Source organism: Haemorhous mexicanus, chromosome 1, assembly GCF_027477595.1.
Source record: "Haemorhous mexicanus isolate bHaeMex1 chromosome 1, bHaeMex1.pri, whole genome shotgun sequence".
NCBI lineage: Eukaryota > Metazoa > Chordata > Aves > Passeriformes > Fringillidae > Haemorhous > Haemorhous mexicanus.
Genome location: NC_082341.1, coordinates 96,469 through 115,504, shown reverse-complemented (window position 1 = coordinate 115,504; position 19,036 = coordinate 96,469). Strand labels below are relative to the sequence as shown.

Genomic DNA, 19,036 nt, shown 5'->3' with positions numbered 1-19,036 from the left:
GTTTGAGAGCAAAATAAACTTTTAGGTACAGTGAGATACTGCTTGTATGTTCTTCTTTTATCAAAGTTTAAATGAATAAAGCATTTCTGTATCTTGGGAGTCTGGTAGGCTTGCAGCAGGAAGACAGTTGCACAGGTGCGGAGTGAGTAATATTTTATCTATGAGTGATTTCAGAGGTAGGAACATGAGGACAGGTGAAGGAATGAGGCAATCAAGGGATGAGATTGAATGTTCTTTTGCTAGAGCTACCTCTCTTTTCTCATTTTTGTCCTTTCTCTGTTTCTCTCTTTTAGTGCTTAACAAAGGAAACTGAAGAAAGTTCAAAAACGTAAGACCAAGACCGAGAGTAAATTTGGCTTGTTGACCTTGTTCTTCAAGCCCTAAGTTGTCCTTTAGAGTAGCACCAAAGTGGGCCTTCAGTTTTATCCATGTAGCCAGTCAGTCAGTCTCTGTGAGATGGCTGTGCTCAGGATCTGGGCTCTTCTGAATGACTGTCAGATGTCCCCAGCTGACTGACAGGCAGCAGCTGGCCCGGTGGTCTGCCCTTTGCTGGAAGGAGGCCACAATGTGTGGCTTGACAGATGACAGAACTTAAATACAGGCTCGAGAGAGAAGCATTTTCTGGGCCATTTCTGTCCGCTGACTCTGCCTGGGTCAGAGGGTCGGGGCGCATGCACGGGAACAGCGAGCACTGTTCTCTTCCAGCTGTTCTTGGGGCTTCAGGCTCATGGCAGAAGGCATTTGGAGCTTTGCACAAAGCTGCAGTTTGGTCTGTCTGCTGCCTGCTGCTCTCTCTGTGGCCACACCTGCCATTGCTTTCTTACATTGACACGTGCTGAATTCATCTGCTTGGATTCCTGTGCTAGTGACTCTCCTACCTTGCTTCTCTGTCTGTACCAGTTATAGCCCATATTGGTTCTTTGCTGATCATCCATTTCTCTCTTTTCTCCAGTTTCCTTTATAGATAGAAGCATGAGGAATATCTCAGACTTGTGGTGATCAGGGAGGACGCTGAGCCGGGGCTTTGGGAGCTGTAGTGGATTTGGATGGTTAATTTGGAGATGCGGGTCCAAATTATTTTTAGAATTATGTTTTATTATAATACATATATAAATATTTAGAAAGCATAGAAATAATGAGATAAAGATGATATAAACTTTTTAAAATAATTATATATGTTGACTGTGCATTAGATATTTTCTTCCTACCCCCACCAGACTGGCTTGCATACCCTCAGGGCTGCACATATCTCACCTTGGGGTCCAGTAGTGTATTTCTTCCAGGTACTTTCGCAGTCTGCAGCTATCGAGCCAAGCATGTCTTCCATGTTGTTAGCACCCTTTTGGAAGAGGGTTCCACAGGCTGATATCCACAGTGTGACAAACTCACACCTCCAGTGGTCTGTGAGCCTGACCCCTCTGCTGATGGCTAGGGTTTGCTATTCTGGCAGGGGCAGTGAACACGCAATACCTGGATGTCCTCCCCATGCCACACATGATTCTGCAGAGCTCTAGCAAATGCCCCTTTAGATCACCTTGGATCACCTCTTTCCAGAGGAAAAGTCACAACATATTTACCTTTACTTCCCTGGATGCAGTTCCATATGCTAAGAATTTCTGTGCCATTCATTGTCCTTGTTTCAGCTCTGCTCTGCTATCACTGAGCTGCAGGAGCCAGAGCTGCACCCAGACCTTCATTTGTAGACACACCATGGCCATGGCACACTGATATCCTCTGTTCCCTCCGCTCTTACTTCTTTTCTTTATGATTTTTTTTGACCTCTAGTAACCAGTGAACCAATATTTTCTGGAAGTGTCTGTTTAAACAAGGTTCTGCTGGACAGCAATCAGCTTAGGGCCCATTGCGTTGTCTGTGATTCTTGGATTGTTTTTTTCCCTTTTGTAATTCAGTTCAATATGCATTGAACTACATTTGCATCTTCCTTTTAAGCATTCATTCTGTCTCATAAAGTCCTTCTGCAGTTCTTGAAGCTGGCCTTCCTCCTTGTCAGCATGAATAACTTAGCATTACCAACAAACTTCTTCACTTACTTGGTTTTTCCTGGCTTTTTTTGGTTCTTTTTTTTCCCCAGGTTGTTTTAAATATGCTGAAAAGGAGACGTCCCAGTAGAACTTCACATATGCCTTTCTTTTGTTTTCAGAACCAATCACTTTTGCCTCATTTCTATCCTTTAACCAATTGTTTATCCATAATGGATGACATTACCTCTTGGTTTTCTTAAAAGACTTTGTAGAAGGACTTGGCTTTCAGAGGGCTTTTGCTGTATGGTTATTCTTATTTTCATCCTGGTTCAAATGCCTAGAGAGTGTGTGTGTCTGTATTTTTTGCACATATGTGGACATATACATATTGATAATTCTCAGGATGGGACTAAGCTCATCTCTCTATTTTCAATTGCATTTTACAGGCAGTCGTTTTTTTACTGGTCGTTTTCCTTGATGGCTATAAGCTTTTAGAATTCAGAATTGGATTCACTGTGTGTCTTGTACAGCATTAAGCTTGTGATTTGACCCAGCGTCTCTCAAGAGCATGCAGAAGACAACATAAATGCCAGGGCTTTGGAATGCCTACAGGGGCTGCTGACAAACTACCACATCCATTTCTTCTTTTTTTTTTAAAGGCTTGATCTGAGACATGACCTTTTTTATAAAGGATTCGTGTTGCATTATGAACTTACACTGCTCTCTGGTGTAGGCGAAGTAGAAGGCTCTCAATGGAAAATGTTTATCCTGGTGCTTTGCCTGTGCTGGTTTCTGTCTGCTGGCTGATCAGAGTGGCCTGCTTGGCAGTGCAGCGCATGCAGCGGGAGTGTGCTCGCAGCTCGGAGCAGCACGTGAGCTGCACCAGTGTGGACTGCCTGTCACTGCCATGGGATGTTCCCTTCGGGCTGAAGGTAGAGCTTTCAGCTGTAACCTGGTCTGGATATGCTACTGACTACTGAGTGTTTTCCCAAGCCTAGTATTTTGCCTCCCTGTTTCCTGTCTACTTTATCCCTGAATACCTCTTCATGATATCCAAGATACACCAGTCACGGAGCTCGCGTGCTTTGTATTGCTGCTTAGTGCTCATCAGGGTGGTCAAAACGGGGAATCTCTTGGGGCCTGTGTTGCATGATGTACAAATGTCTTGGCAGCTGCAGAAAGAGGAACCAAACTGGCTTTTCTTTCTGTTTTGCTTTTCCTCCAGCGCCCTGGGATGCCATCGGGAGCTCGAATGCCCCATCAGGGGGCTCCCATGGGTCCTCCGGGCCCCCCGTACGTCGGAAGCCCCTCAGTGCGACCTGGGATGCCCCAGACTGTGATGGAAACAACAAGAAAACGCACTGCCCCACAGCAGGTCCAGCAGCAGCAGGTGCAGCAGCAGGTGCAGCAGCAGCAGCAAGCCACTCAGAACCGAGCTAGGAGGTGAGTGTTCTGGAAAGAAAACACAGGAGAACAGTTTGAGGAAGCAAAGATGGTACCTGTTTAGCAGTAGATAAGACTTTTAAGATCAAATGAGAAAGAATAGAAGATTCATGTACTGACAGTTTTTTAAGCAGGAAAAATATTAGTAAATTTTGCTTTTTTGTTTGTGAATGGTCTTGAACAAACTAACCTTTAATAATGTCTGGTTTTGTAGTTTTTCTGCTTTTACTTTGCAGGTTTGTCAGGCCATAAATTTTTCGAGTATGTTTAGCCTTCAAAATTAATGAACAGTTCTCTTCTAATATAGTACAATTATTGTATTATTTGTTGCCTGTTCTGTATAGTTGCTCTGATTTCTGACTGGCTAACCTAATAGTTTGTAAATGACAAAAGTGGAAAAAACTTTGGTTTGTCATGCGAATGCTTGTACTATGGTCACTCAGAAGAGTGGTCATAAAACTTGCAGTTGTTCCAAGTGTTTTTACATAGAAAATAAATAAAAATACGCTGGAAGTAATTTCATAAAATTAGAGGGATTTCTGTGTGGAACTTTCTTTTTGAAATATGCCCACCTTCTACATTGCTGAATACATTCTCTCTTAAATAGATTAACTAATTTCTTTTTGCAGCACATTAGACCTCATCAGTGTTGAGTGTGATCCACACGCACATAGGGTGCAGTCATCTGTGTGGGCTACCTTTTGCAAAATCATTATAGATACATATGCAGCTTTAGGCAGTGTTCTGGTGGTGTCAGGGAATCCAGCTGTAGGTAAAACATGACTCTCTAAGCTCAGTTCTTCAGGAGCCCTGCTCTGTCCAGGTTATATACCTTAGATCAGCAAGCCAGATTTGGGAATGCTTGTGTCTGGGATGCGTCTGGAAAGGACACTGATCTTGAGAGTATTAATACATTACAATTGAACAGCATGTGAGCACAAGCAGTGCATGTGCCTCTTGGAGGCCTTTCCCAGCACCAGCCAAAATGCACATTCTGTAGCACCTCCCAGGAGGTTCTCCAAGAAACTGCACAAAATAATACCACAAAATTATGCCCATGCTTCAGGTCCTAGGGTGGCTATAACCTGAAAAATTGCCGCTGCTGAATAATTAAGGTAAACTTTAGTCACTAACTAGTTTCCAGGGAGCATTAGAGGACAGTATTTGCTAAAAATTTGGTGCCCTGACTCACAGAAAAAAAGTTCCCCTCCCCTTCTTAAGAGTTCCCCTCCCCTTCTCCCTGTTCTTAACTTCAGTGTTTCTAGTTTGAGACTGAGCGGTGATCTCTACTGCCTTGAGCCATGTTCACACTGGTGCTGCCTGGGTACTCAGAGAGTTTCTCTGTTTATTCTGCTCTGCCTTCCCTTCAGATAATGTGTTGAATGTTTTCCCTTTTTTAATTTCCACCTCCCTGTGGTTTCCCATTATGTGTTTTTCAGGCACACTTTTCGACACCTTGGGTCCAGTTCTAGGGGTAAAATGAGTTCCATGTCTTCTAGCATGGGCCAAGAAAGTTGCCCTTGTCCTTTCTTGGCAGGTTTGGTGGAGACAAAAAAATCTCATTTCTGTAAGAGATTATTGAAGAACCTGTTGAGATGCAAATTGTTGGGGTTGTTGCTTTGTTTTTTTCTTCCTTTTTTATTTGCAAGCCTATGGGGTTGTTGCAGGAACATGCATCTCCCAATCCCTTTGGGAGGCTGGGGCTTGCTCAGCCTTTACTTATGGATTCTGTGAAGTGTTTCAGTGCAGATTTCATTTTGTGAGCGGTGGAAGGTGTTGGAGTTTCACGCCATGTGACATTCCATTCCCGTTATTCCTACACTTTTAAAAGGGACATTGTTCACCGATTAAGTTGGGTATAACTGAATTTTCTGTCCGCTGTCCCTCCAGGCACAAAGAGTTCCTCAGCCTTGGCTTATGTGGGCATGGGGAAGAGCCTTAAGAATCTGGTATTTCAGCCCTGGCTCATTATTACCAAATGTAGGAAGAGAACATGCCACACCAGTGTGCGTGGAAACAGCTTTTATGTGGACACGGCTGATGACAGACTTCCAGTGTGAAAAGGAGGGGTGTCCTTGTGACATGGCAGAGTGGCAGCAGGTGGTTTGCTTTCTCCTATTTGTCTGTCACAGACGGAGTGATTAATCTCCTGCTTAAGATAAAGGCCTTACCAGTTAAAGAGATGAAGAATAGGACCTGAATTCCCTCTTGGCCCCTGTTAGAAAAAGCTAGGTGACAGGTTTGGTGGGCATGTACAATTCTTAGAATCTGAAGACAGTCTTCCTGACAGCAGCATTTCTCAGGTGCATACAGATTTGTGTTTATGTAGGTGAGTACAAGTGTGCTTTTAAAAGCATAGCTATAGAAATGTGCCTGTGTATGGGTATGGACACAGTATGTATACACACTGCAGGCACACATACATCTTACCACATCTGTGTTCATAAAGATGAAGAAATGTGGAAATGTAAGGTCTTCCACCTTTATCCATCAGTCATGCAAATATGTTAAAGTAAAACAAGTGTGTGTGTACATATAAAGGAAGGGTGTGCATATATGTGTGCTTTCATACATTATATGAAATACACACATATATATGTGTGTTCTTCAGCACTTAATTTTGGGCATGATTGAATAAATGCGTGTTGTCTGTTTGAGCAAGTTGATGTGCCATTTGCAGGCTCTCAGCCACTCAGATGTGCACACGCGTAGGTGTGTCTGTGCACGCCACACGTGAGACTGTCCTCTGCATGCCTGTCTGTACCTAGAAGCAGTGTGTGCACATGCACTTGCATATATTGCCGCCCTGCACCACTGAAGATGCTGTGATCAAAGAACTTACAGACTTCTTTCCAGGATGCATAACAGACAGCCCTGATTTGTTCTTACCTAACTGCCTCCCCAGGCTGCTGAGAGAGGGGGTGCAAGGTCCTGGGCATGGGTGAGACCCTTTTGCTGATGCATGCACAGCTGTGCACCAGCATGTGGAGATGTCAGGATAATTTAGCAGGTGGCCTCGTTACTCCTAGATCTGTCACCATGGTAACGTGTTTTTTTCTTTAAAAAATGTACAGTGCCAAGAGGAGGAAGATGGCTGACAAAATTCTCCCTCAGAGGGTGAGTCGCTTTCATTTCCTATTCCCTTCACAATCAGTTCAGCATCTTAGTGTAATTAGAGGAATTTTAGAAAATTCTTTCACTTTTTGTTTAAAAATCTAATTAAAAAGTAAGTAGGCAGTGTGTGAAAGTGGAGAGGCAGGCTGGGGCTGGGCTGGGGGCTGGGAGCGCGGAGCGGCCCGGCCTGCGCGGCCTCGCGCCTGGGTTAGCCGAGCCAGCACTGCCGCTTGCTGGAGGGAGCGCGGCGCTGGGCTGCCAGGCGCCAGCGCGGCCCTCGGGGCTCCACCAGCCTTTTGGTCCTTTCTGAGGCTGGCCAAAACCTGGGCCAGAGTGTGGCTGTACCTCAGGGGGTGGGCTCAGACTCAGGTCTTTGGCCCAGTAGAACTGCCAGGTTATGATTTTTATGGTTGTGTCACCATAGGGCTGAAGTGAACCTCTGTAAACAACAGAGTCTGAGGGGTCGGTATTGTCTGGAGAGTTACTAATTCTCTTACCCCTGGGGATATGTCTGGCTTTTGGTGTCTGCCTATGTTTGATCCTCAGTGCTTACATCTTCTACTTCCTTACTAAACATTGGGATTTCTCTCTGCTCTCCTCTCTCATTATTCCCATACTTTTCTTTTTCTTTACCCTCTTCAGTACAGTTCACAAGAAACTGCTTGGTCCCTAAAGGCTTCAAAATACATACCCTTGCCACATCCTAATCTAAGTTGCTTTGACTTCTGGTGCTTTTTCTGGGCTCAGAATCCCTTGGACAGGTGTGTCCTTTTCCTCCATATCCTTTTCAATTTTTCAAGTTCCATTGCTAAAGTGAGCCCAAACTTGCTGGCAGGTTCCAAAGTCACTTCTGTGGCATTTCACAGGTGCCTACTACCAGCCATCCCAAGAGGTGAGCCTACTTCGGTACTCCTGATGTTATGCTATCACTTCTCTTGTTATTCCTGCCACTTTCTGAAAGCAGAGCCTTTCATATGTAAGCCATTAGATCTCTTATGTTGCTGTCATGAAAGGACTAAGCTACCATTAAACCCAGACCTTTGAACCACTTGCAGCCTCCCTGGTAATTATGTTGAAGCCTCATTCCTGCTCTGCTGGTGGTCTGTACCTTTTTTATAATGAAAGCTAAGTTTCTTGTACTGTCAGTTTTGTCTGTCCCACACAAACTGTTTTCACAGACAATGATACATCCTGTATAGTGAGGCTGTTGCTGGAAATATATGTCCATTTCAAGATGCTTTTAGTTTTGTGTTGGGTTGGTTGGTTCTGGGAGTGTTTTTATTTTCAGTTTTTATTTTGCAAGTTGCCTTCACAAGATTAAAAGGTGTAAGAGGTAATCAAACTTTTTTGCCAGCAGAAGATCACTGACTCTGTTTATCAAGTCCATGATAGTTCTTTAATAGGTAGAGCCTTGCATAGGTGTGTCAGAAATCTCTACAGATGCTTTCAGAACCATGCTGTCCCCAAATATTCTTGCTTTTTAGTCTCTTTCTTGCTGCCAGGCAGTAGCTTTAACTGATGGAGTAAGAAGGCATTTGCTAGAAGTCTCTTCTGCAGTGGAGCTTTAATGAGTGCAGCTGCAGTAGTGGTATCAATGATGTGACCTCTGTCTGGGTTAAGGTGCTCTGTTAGGCTGCAGTTAGTGTATCAGAAATCCCTTACACCATCTGTGGGATTAAGAAATGCTGCGCACATCATTCTTCTGTCGAGCGGAAGATGTGCACTGGTGGCTGAGAGAGGCATATGAAACATGGGGTAAAACTTCCAGCTTTCTGGAACTACCTCTGGAATGTTTTCCAGCCAGTCAGCATCTGTTACCCACAGAGTTTTTGCAGACTCTTGCTTATGTTTTATGGGAACTTTGAAGGGGAGAGGGGAAGATATTAAATACAGTTGACTCTTGAAAATCATCTTATGTAGTAGTGGGAAAGGAGGTGGGTTCTCACTGTTCCTTGCTACAATAATGGCCCAGCAGTTGGCCCTGGTAACCTCTTGATGGATTTCCAGGCTCTCTGGTCAAGCCTGTGCCATTGTCCTGGAGCACTGTGCTGGTTGGGTAGGATCACCAAGCCATTCCAGGTCAACTATTTGAGAAGGATTTAATTTTGCAGGAATATAATTGTATGAAAAATTCAACCCAGCAAACTTTGCACGTAGGAAGATTGGGAACTGCATGGGACATCCTGGCACTTCCAGTCTGGTTCCCTCTATCTTGGAAGCCATGACACAACTGCCACTTCAAGACTAGTTAGGTTCCTTACCTGAGACATACTTTTGATCTGGCAGCTTGTTTTTTTTTTTTTTGTTTTGCTAGGCTTGGCAAGGGAAGTACTTTTAGTTTGCCAAGTTAGAGAGGCTCCCCTCTTGAAATCCTCTTAGTCATTTGTTTTCTCTGATCCTAGTTAAATTAATGTCTTTCAAACCTTTTTAAATCTACCTCTCAAGAAGCCAGAACTATGCATAGTATTGCAGATTGCAAATATTCACCATGCTTGAATGCTGCTCCTGCATTTTTAGCTCTATTGGAAATAGCGTTGCAAATTGGGATTGCTGTACTTATTTTTTGGTTGGTGGGTTGTTTTTTTTTTTATTGGCCTTTCCACATTGATACAGCCTCTGGTCATTCTGTGATTGGCTAATACAACTATTTCTACTTTCTGGCATATGCAACTGATGAATTCCCATATGAGAGCAGGATTTAGACTCTGAGGCACAATCCTGTGCATTGTAATGTTGTATATCATCCCATCTCCATTATACAGTTCTAAGCTTCCTTACATTCTCTGAACTATCCTCTTCCTTGCAATGACAGTGACACAAATTTATCATTACAAAGTTTTCTTGGCATACTTCTCCTTTTTTGTACAAGAACACTTTTCCTACACCAGGTCTTGCTCCAACTCCCATTTTTCAGTCTTTATGACTGTATGTCAAATGCTTTACTTAAATGCAAGTTGATTGTATTGACTACATATCTTTTGTCTAAAATGCAATTTTAATGAACATAAGGACTTTGGTTATGTTTACATTGACATACTGTAGCACAACAAGGCTTAGCATTTTTTATAATGTATTTAACATTGACTCTAGTTCTGTCCAGCAGTCTCTTTCCTGCCCTTTTTTCTTCACTTCTGGGTCTTTCCCTTGTTCACACTTGGCTGTCGCTGAAACCCTCATTCAGTTTTGGAGAAGTTCACAGACATCTTCATTCATGGCTGGGTTCCGAAATCTCTGGAGCTGATGTTACCCTTGTGACCCAGGTTTTGCAGTTGTGCCTCAATTTCGACCTCAGACTACAAACTGTCTGTAGGGACACATGGCTGCACCTCAGATTGTACTTCTTTCTCCAGGCCTTGCCTCCTCATTACTTCTGGTCAGTCTTATTTTCTCTTAGTATTGAGTCATTACATTTTTTTCCCAGGGAGATGTGAATGTGATCCACCATTCTGTTTTTTTGGCTTCCTTGCCTACTCATTCTGATGTAAGAATCTCAGCTGAAAACCATTCTGGCTCCATAGCTGTGCCCATCTCTGCTTTTCCTTGTTTAACTTGCAGAGTGGAGTGCAACTTTGAAGCAGCAAACTGCCCCGCCTTCAGTGGCATCCTTATCTCTTAGTATTGGCTGCTGTTCTTCTCACTCAGCCCCAAATTCCTGAGGACTTTTTGTCTAGCTGTGCTGACAGGGTTTTGTACACCTGTCCTCTCCTTTTCATCTTCTATGCTTCATTTTCCTTTACACAAATATTTAGTCAATTTTTGCTGTTGCTGTTCACTGACCACCAAGTGGAATTCTCTGCACAGATCCCATGCCATGATAGCTGTGCTGCTGTGGGTTGGTCACTGCATGGCTGTTGTCCCTCTCTTTCTCCATCTGAGCCAACCAGAGGTGAGGAACACCTGGATCTGCCATTCTTTCATGTAGGAAAGAAGAGGTTAGGGGTGGGATAATCAGTGGTAGCCTTGGATATAGCAACTGTGAAATAATGAAATTAAAGATCTTGCCGGGGATGAGGAAGGAGAATAGTCAAGTACAAACCCTGGACTTTAGACAAGTCGAGTTTGCTTTATTCAGGGGACTGGTAGGTGTGATTTCTTGAGAAGCAGCTCTGAGGGCCAAAGTGGCTCAAGGAAGCTGGCAGGTCTTTAAGGACCTTTAAGAGCAGCCTGTTTTAAATGCAGGAAAATGAGCAGATTTATGAGAAGCCCAGAACAGGGTCATCACAGTGGTGGTCCCACCATCAAAAGGCAATGAACAAGAAGTGAAGCAGGGACAGGCTACAAAGGAGGAGTTTAGAGCCATTGCCTGGGCATTGCAGGGAATGGTATCAGCAAAGTCAAAGCTCAGCTGTAGTTGAGATCTTCAATGGACATCAAGGACAAGAAAAGCTTCTACTATTGCACTAGTAATAAAGGCTGCCCAAGGAAAATGTCTGCTGCATGCTGAGTGGGCTGGGTGATCCAGTGATGACCGAAACAATAAGTCTGAAGCACTCAAAACCTTCTTTGTTCAGTCTGCACTAATGATGCCTCCCGTGCCTTGTGGTCAGTGAACACATCCAAGAGGAACAGGCGACAGTGGACAGGGATAGGGCCAGGGATTAGTTGAGGAAACTTGACCTGTACAACTCCATGATATCCAACAAGCTACATGTGATGGAGCTGAGAGAAGTGGCCACTCTCTCATACATAATAGTCTTGTATTCAGGTTGGGACATTTTGGTCGAAACGGGCTAACAGCCCTGTGGGCGGATGATGAGGCTGAGGTGGCAGCTAATGGTTGCTCTTGGCCATGAAGATACTGACATCAGAGTGCTGTAGAGATGTGTCATAGCAGCTATTCAGTCCAGCATCCTTGCCATTGGAAGAGGCAGTGCCATGCTTGCTTATAAAATCTACAGATGACACCAATCTGTGTGGGGAAACCAGCTGATATGCTTGTGGACATGCTGGAGGAATGAACCAACAAGAACTTTATGAAATTCGACTAAGTCAGATGTTGTTCTTTGAGAAAGAGGAGGGCTACCTGGCTGAGAAGCAGCACTGCTGGAAAGGCCCTGGAGGCACTGGTGGACAGTGAGCTGAGTGTGAGCAGGAGGTATGTCTTGTCAGCAGAGATGACTAACAGCGTCCAGAGCTCTGTGGCCAGGAGCACAGCCAAGAGATTGAGGGACTTGATTACCCTTCTTTGCTCCATACTCATTTGCTCAGTGCTGGAGCACTGTATCTAGTTTTAGGATCCTGAACTCAAGAAAAACATTGGCAAACTGGACTCAGGTCAGTGGATGATTGTCAGGTTGATTGAATGACTGGATCAGCACATGAGGAAAGACTGAGACAACTGGCCTTGTTCAGCCTGAAGGATGCCTCTGAGGAGATCTAGCAACAGCAGTGGCTTGCCAGGTCCTAAGGGAGGAGGACCAAGAACATGGATTGCTTTTGCCGTTTTACTGGACGGTGTTACCGGCCCTGTGGTAGTCAGTCAGAAATCCTCCTCAAACCACTCTCTCTTAGGGGTCGTAGGGTGGCACAGTTATGGTTTATGAGGAGTGTCAGCCCTTAGCTGTCTGTCTTTGACCATAGAAGCCTCAGTGGTAGAGACACTTTTGTCAGTAAGCTATAGTCTAAAGTTTCTCAGCAGGGAAACTGTCCAGTAGCTGCCAAGTCAGACTTCAGTCACTGCCACTTAAGATAAAAATTTTGCTTCTCAGCAATGTGAAATGTGTGGGTTATGTCCATCTGCCATGGGTAGTAAAAAGTTCTAAGGATCAAATTGAGCTTGTCAGACTTGGGGGAGTAAGAGGTTTTGGATTTTGTTACCTGTCTCAAAGACAGAAATTCTCGGGTAGACTAATTCTCAAGACGCTGCCAAATCTCTATTTATTAGTGATTAAAAAAAAAAAAATCAAGATTGCTGAAACTGTTTTGTTTGTCCTGCTTAGGCAGTGAAGAATGTAGCTCCAGTTGTTCCTGCCTGAAATAGATCCAATTTTATTTACTGGGTTTTTTCTGGGATCTTGGAGGTGCACAGCAATAGGACCTGTGAAAGATTTGCTGGCCAGCTGTTGTATAAAACAGCTTCATATTACATCAGCTTGCTCAGGACCTTGTCCAGACGAGTTCTGAAAACCTCCAGCCAAGGGTGGACCCTCCAGAGCAGTTCTTGGCAGCCTATTACAAGGTTTTAATACCATAATGTGTTTTGTTTGCATTGTCGGAGGGTTTTTACAAACCAATCTCTTATAGGGGGTGAATTGCCCATGCTGCAGTGAGTTTCTGTTGCCTCTCACCCTAATCTCAGGCACCTCCAAGGGGAGGCTGGCCCTGTCTGTGCTTCACCAGTCCACATGGCCATCACACTCTCCCAGGCAATCTCCTTTTCCCTTTTCTTCTCCAGGCTGGAGAAGCTCTTGCAGCTTCTCCTGGCAGGTCTGTGCTCCAGCCCCCAACGTCCGCTGCAGGCCTTGCTCCAGGGTGTCACATCTTTGTGGTCCTGAGCCCACCAGTCCAGATCCAGTTTCACCAGCGTGGAGTAGCAAGCAAGCCCTCTTTCCTGGGCTTGATGGCAAAACCTGTGCTAATGCAGCCCCTTTGCAGCTGACCTTTGCTATGGCTGCCTTACCCCTCAGACTCCTTCTGCACTTGTTGTCTGTCCCTCAGGGCCCCCAAGTCCTCTCCTGCCAACCTGTTTTCTACCCCACCGATGCCCACCTGTCCCCCTGCCCGGTGTGATTCCATCCCAGGAGCAGAGCTTTTCCAGTGCTGAACTTCACCGTGCAGAAGTGCTATCCTGTTTGTGCAGCCTGCCAGGGTCCCTCTGACTGCCCTGGGCTCGGGACTCTGGGAAGCCTGAGGGCAGGACTCAGACGGGAGCAGTGGAGCCAGAGACAACGTGGAGCCTTCTCTGTGGCTTTCGATGGAGCAGCAGAACCAGACCCAGACCTGGGTTTTTCTTTAGCTTTCCTTCTGCTGCTCATCTTCTTGCAGAAGGCTTCCTCATTGCTTTCCCCAGCCTGCTGACTGCTGTTGTTGCCTTCCAAGCTGTGGTACTGTGACAGCCATAGAAGCTATCCAAAGATGTTGTTCGTATCCTGGAATTTGTAGTGTTGCAGCTGTTCCTTGGTCTCTGATTCTGTCTCACAAGCCTTGCACATCTGTTTACAGGCAGGTGTGGTGGGAATGACTGTCTCCCTTCATGTCATTCCTTCCACACTGTCCTCATTGTCCCCACTTGCAAGTTGTCCATTTTTTTGTCACCACTGAAAAATCCTTGTGAAAATCAAGGATAAAAATGCATAATTTAGTAACAATTGCTTTTTACTAATCTTTAAAAGTTTGAAATGTTTGAATTTTCATAATAGAAAGATAACTGCAGCCTCAAGAAAGACACTATCTTACTAATGTTAATAGTAATATCTTCCAGTTATCCATGGAATTCTAAGATAAAGTATAATTACATATGTTCAAAACCTTGGCTGATGACATGCTGGTTCTGCTAGGTGATTTCTGGAGTTTCTTCAACTAGATAAAGGCCAGAATGGAGAATTTAAGTATTGAAGCACTTTTTTTGCATTTATAGTTAGAATTTTAGTAGAAGAGTGTAGACCTGCACGGAGCTATGAACTTTTCTGTTAGGGCAAACCATACAAGGGAAGGAATTAGGCAGGCTGCTCAGATCCTTATCAGATAGGCACTATCATGCCTCCAAAGGATTATTCCAGTAGTAGAGTGAGAAAGCAAAAGACTGAGAGCTGGCAAAACTGGCGTGAGTAGCCCTGTGATCTTGCCCAAATCCCATCTTTGCTATGACCATGACACATCCCTAGAGAAGAATACAAACACAGCGCATAAAATTCTTCTCTCAAATTCTCTCCTAGCCTGTGGTCATTTGCAGTTCGTGGAATTAGATGCAGCTTTGTCTTTGGCCAATTTTAAAGTGTTTGTGCTTTTTAGCATCTTGTAATATTTAGCATCCAGTTTGGTTAAAGGAATGGAATAGGAAATAACCCTATGGAATAAGGAAAAACCCTTTCACTTTCATGTGATAAAAGATATAAAAGTGTGGAATAAAAATATTTATTGAAAATTTCTGCTGTTTTTACAAACTTCCTAGATATTTGATTAGATCCTGGGTCTAGTACCCATTGAACCAGCTGGAAAGGTTTTATCACCTGCTGCATAGGCTCTATCCTAAGGACTCTGTAGGCCATGCTTCACTGTATGCTCGGGGGGTTCACAAAGTGACTCTCATGGAACTTGGCATTAGAAGTCTGAAACTACTTTCTCGGTCCAGAGTTTTTAATTGACTGCAGCACACCATCATTAATTTATTCAGGCAAGGAACTGAGGAATCTTTTCATCTGTGCAGAACAGGAAAAAAACATTGGGGTGTTTTGTTGTGCCCAAAGATTAGCACTCAGTGCCTTGCTGCCCTTGCTCTGCAAGCTGTCAATTCCTTGATGTTTCCAGGGTAATGCTTGCTCTTCATGCTCATGTTTCTTTTATTATGCTGCTGATACTAACATTTTGAGAAAGCATATAAGCAGTTAAAACTGTAATGGTTTGGCTAAAGCTGAACAGAGTTTTTGCTCTGGTTTCTACTTTTCCAAAGTATCTGTGGTTTCTGCTCTTACAAAGTTTTAGTCTTGCTGTAAGAGAGCAGGTATTCTACTATCTCAAAACAAAAAGAGTCGGTTGAAACAGACATTTATTTAATAACCTTACTCTGTCTAAATACAGCAGGGAGAAATTGTTCATCTTCAGGCTGGAAAAGAAAATTATTAAGAAAGGGATGGCACAAACCTGTAAAACATATAGCAAAGGTGCCTAGGGAATGCCTTCCCACTGCTGCTCCAGCAGTTCAGGGAAATGGCATCAAATGAAACTCACTCATGGCAGGTTCCAAGTGAGCAAAAGGAGGTTCTTCCCCCCACATTGCCTGGTGAGGTTCTGGAATGCTCTGCCTTGGACTGTTGTGGATACTGAAAGGCAGCAACTTTGAAATCTTGTCACACAGGGAACAGGGTGCATGCCTGGTGTCTCTCACATAGGTGTTTGTGCCTCACACCAGATATAAACTGTAATTTTAACTGTAACTAATTCTGTTTCTAAAGCAAAACATGAATACCAACTCTCTTTTAATTCCTATAAAAATATTATAACAATTAAATATTTTAATTAAATAGGTGAAACCTAGAGTGAATATTGTAGAAATAGAAAAGGTTGTCTAGTAGATCCATTTTAGTTATGTACAGTACCTTTTTATGGTTTTCCTGCAGAAATTTTACCAAATTAAGAACCAACATTTTTATTTAAGGGCATACTTACCATTTCTAAGCTCAGTTCATTAGGTCATACTTCCAACCTACCTCATATCCCCTCCTCTGCTAACTTCCTTGTGAAAGAGAAAATAAAAAGGGGGGTTGTCAATAGAAGTAACGTAGTTACCTAATGTATTAAAATACTAATAAAAGTTGGCAGGATCATAAGTTGACACCTGATGGCTGGTTATGTTGAAACTTTGACATGAAGGTCAATGTCACCTCAGCCAGGAAGCTGTGCTGACAAAGGCAGGCCTCCTACCTGGCAGTTTTTACTTAGAATGGGTGACACTTGTTTTTGAAAGGCCAACATGAACACACCTCACCCCCCTCCCCCTTTAGTTTGGGAGATGCGGCACTTTTCTAGTTTTGAACAGGACAAATTCACTACCTTGGATTGCCGAGAGTAGTCTCCCTGGCTGCTGGTAGCTAAGCCTCACTGGAAGAAAACAGCCATGATTCAGGCTCTGTGGATTCAGGTGGGGTCTTCCAGAATGCATTAGCCTCAGTTGTGTGCTCCTGCTCTTCAGTCTTCGCTTGTCCCATGCCACTGAGATCTGCCCCACTGTCTGGGAGCTGCTGTTGCAGGGAGAGCTCCTCTGGGCATGCCTGTCCGAGGGCTGGGAATGTGTCAGTGTTGCTGTTCTGGAGCATGGCAGATTTGTGCTCCCATTGTTTAGGTATTCCTTGCTTCCTTCTCAGATCCGGGAGCTGGTTCCTGAGTCGCAGGCCTACATGGATCTCTTGGCCTTTGAGCGCAAACTAGACCAGACCATTATGCGGAAGCGCGTGGACATCCAGGAAGCGCTGAAGAGACCAATGAAGGTATGTTGTGAAAAATGTGTAGATTGTATCAGGGGAGGAAAATAATTCTTGTAGTAAAGGTGGAAATACCTTTAAAGGTAAAGTCTCATTAGCAGAAATGCTTTGGAATGGGTTAGACAAAGTTCCTAAGAGCGATCAGCTGGGAATCAGCATGCATAGAAAAGTGGTAGAGAAAATTCAGTGTCTGTTACCAGCTCTAGCTTCTGAAAGTCTTTAATAAGGGAAATAATAGCCTAGGGATAAATAAAGGATAGATAAACACTGGTTTGGGAACTTTGTATTAAAATGATAAAAAAATGAGAAAATGAGAGATTAGAGGGGTATACTGAAGGCATGTGTTATGTTTCCAATTCAAATTTGGTCAAAAGTGGAACTTGTGGAATAACAGAACATACAATGGGAAGAATTACTTACAGAAATTATTTGTGTAAAAAAAGAATGGATGACATTTTTTGCGGTTTCTATTAGATAAAGTCCAACACTTTGCTCTTCCTAATATCCCACTGAAAAGGTTTTTTCTAAGTTTTCTGAGTCTATTCATTGGAATCATGGAAGAGTTTAGATAGGAGGAAACTGGAAGTTACTTAGTTCAACCTTCCACTAAAAGCAGGGTTGTCAAGGCCTTGTTGAGTTTTGAAAATCTGTAAGGATGGAGGTTTCACAGCCTTGTCAGGTAGCCCGTTACATTTTTTGCTGACTCTCATTGTGAATAATTTCTTTTCATGTCTCATTTAAGTTCTTGTGACTGTGTTATGTAGCTCATACTCTATTCCTCAAATAATTCCCACAGAATGGAGGGTTTTGTAGCTATGTGTCTGCCGTGGCATAAAGCTATCATTCTTGTCTGTACCACGGTGATGGGGGTCAGCCCAACAAAGAGCAATATTCTGTTGCCTTTGTCACTGTACAAGTACATGATAAAATGTGGAAGACTTTTACCTCTTGGTGTTTTTCCAGTTGATATATATGAAATGAACAAAACAAAAACAAAACCAAGCAAACATCCCGAAACCAAACCAAACAGAAACAATTAAGTTCCATTAACACCTCTTAGACAGAAAGGGAACTGAATTGTGGATGGTGTAAATCATGAGTTCATTCTTAGAAAGTCTTACACATAATAGATTTTCCTCTCAGAAGAAACAATTTGTCTTACCTTCTTGATATGGGTAGAACACCATTCTTTTAAGCTAGTTAGGAATCTGACCATATTTAAAGGTGATTGAAGACTTTGACTTGAATTCATAAATCAGCAGGAAGTTATTTATTCTATGGCAAAGTCTTTAATGAGGGAATCAACAAGTGCACAAGGTCCTAGCTATAAACTGTGCTATGGAGATATTCTGTATCTGGGATAGGGAAGAGTGTAGGAGACACAGCACTCTGTAGAAACTGTAGACAGAAAATTCTGTTTCCATCTAGGGCTCAGCAAACACATTGTAAATATCACTTACTCAGTTGACATCTAGAGTATGATCAAACAGATGTTTTCCGAATTCATGTATAGGTAGTCCTAGCATATAGGTATCAGTACTGTCAAAATAGGGCTAAACCTAGATAAACTTGGGTTTTTCTTAATGTTAAGTATTTTCATGTTATTATAGTTGCAGAATTGGTAACAGCAACAGAAGTTATCTCTGCATTTTCATCTCTTATCAAAGCTCTTGTAATTTTGAAAAGCTTGCCTTAGAACAGTGATTCTCAAACTGGGATTGTAATCCTATGAGAAATAGGAATTTGTCTAAAGTGTGTGAAATTGTGTAAGGAATATGCAGGATTTCTCAGAGTCATCAGCTGTAGCTGCAGTTACAGTGTTTGTCACGGTGATTGAGCTGTTGCTAGAAACAATTGTAGGGAACCACAGATTTATGGTCTAGTGTTGCTCAGGTTGGGTTTTTTCCTGTCTGAAGACTAACTATTCTGGGGAAATTTTAGGGATAAGTGGTCAAAGCATTTTTTTTGTGAGGACAGTGCATAAAATATGTTTGGCTCATTGATCCTACTTGGATCTCCTGAGAACAGTTGCACTCTTGAACCAGATGACAGCTGTGGGATGGCTCAAGAAGTGAGGAGATCTGGGGTTTGGGCAGTTGTTGAATGGCCTTCCCCACCTGTCAGCTCCTTTGACTACTGTCAGCAGCCCTCTTCAGCTGCCAGCGTTCCCAGTTTGGATCCTGCCTTGGCCATTTTCTGCTGGTTGGGCACTGCTGTGTACTCTGCTCTTCTTCAGCCAGTCCTGCATTCTTGGATTGCGTCTGTCATGAGAGTCTCAGAATTCCTTGTCTGCAGAGCAGCATTAGCAAGAGTCCTTGTTCTGACTTCATGGAAGACCCACATGGTCAGTATTCCAGAAAG

At 43.4% G+C, this 19,036-nt stretch overlaps 1 protein-coding gene across 8 annotated transcripts in view; it reads left to right on the top strand.

The window, feature by feature from the left end:
* The window catches only part of SMARCD3 (SWI/SNF related, matrix associated, actin dependent regulator of chromatin, subfamily d, member 3), a 77,945-nt gene that overhangs the window by 33,194 nt on the left and 25,715 nt on the right, over positions 1 to 19,036 (top strand). For 7 of the 8 annotated variants that reach the window (XM_059865330.1, XM_059865241.1, XM_059865158.1 and 4 more), the window contains 3 exons: positions 3,208 to 3,425; positions 6,500 to 6,542; positions 16,559 to 16,681. In XM_059865330.1, coding sequence (XP_059721313.1) covers positions 3,217 to 3,425; positions 6,500 to 6,542; positions 16,559 to 16,681 — 375 coding nt within the window. In that variant the 5' untranslated portion in view covers positions 3,208 to 3,216. Of the gene's footprint in view, positions 1 to 2,715; positions 2,915 to 3,207; positions 3,426 to 6,499; positions 6,543 to 16,558; positions 16,682 to 19,036 lie in introns of all 8 variants that reach the window. The other variant, XM_059864896.1, reaches the window with a different exon arrangement.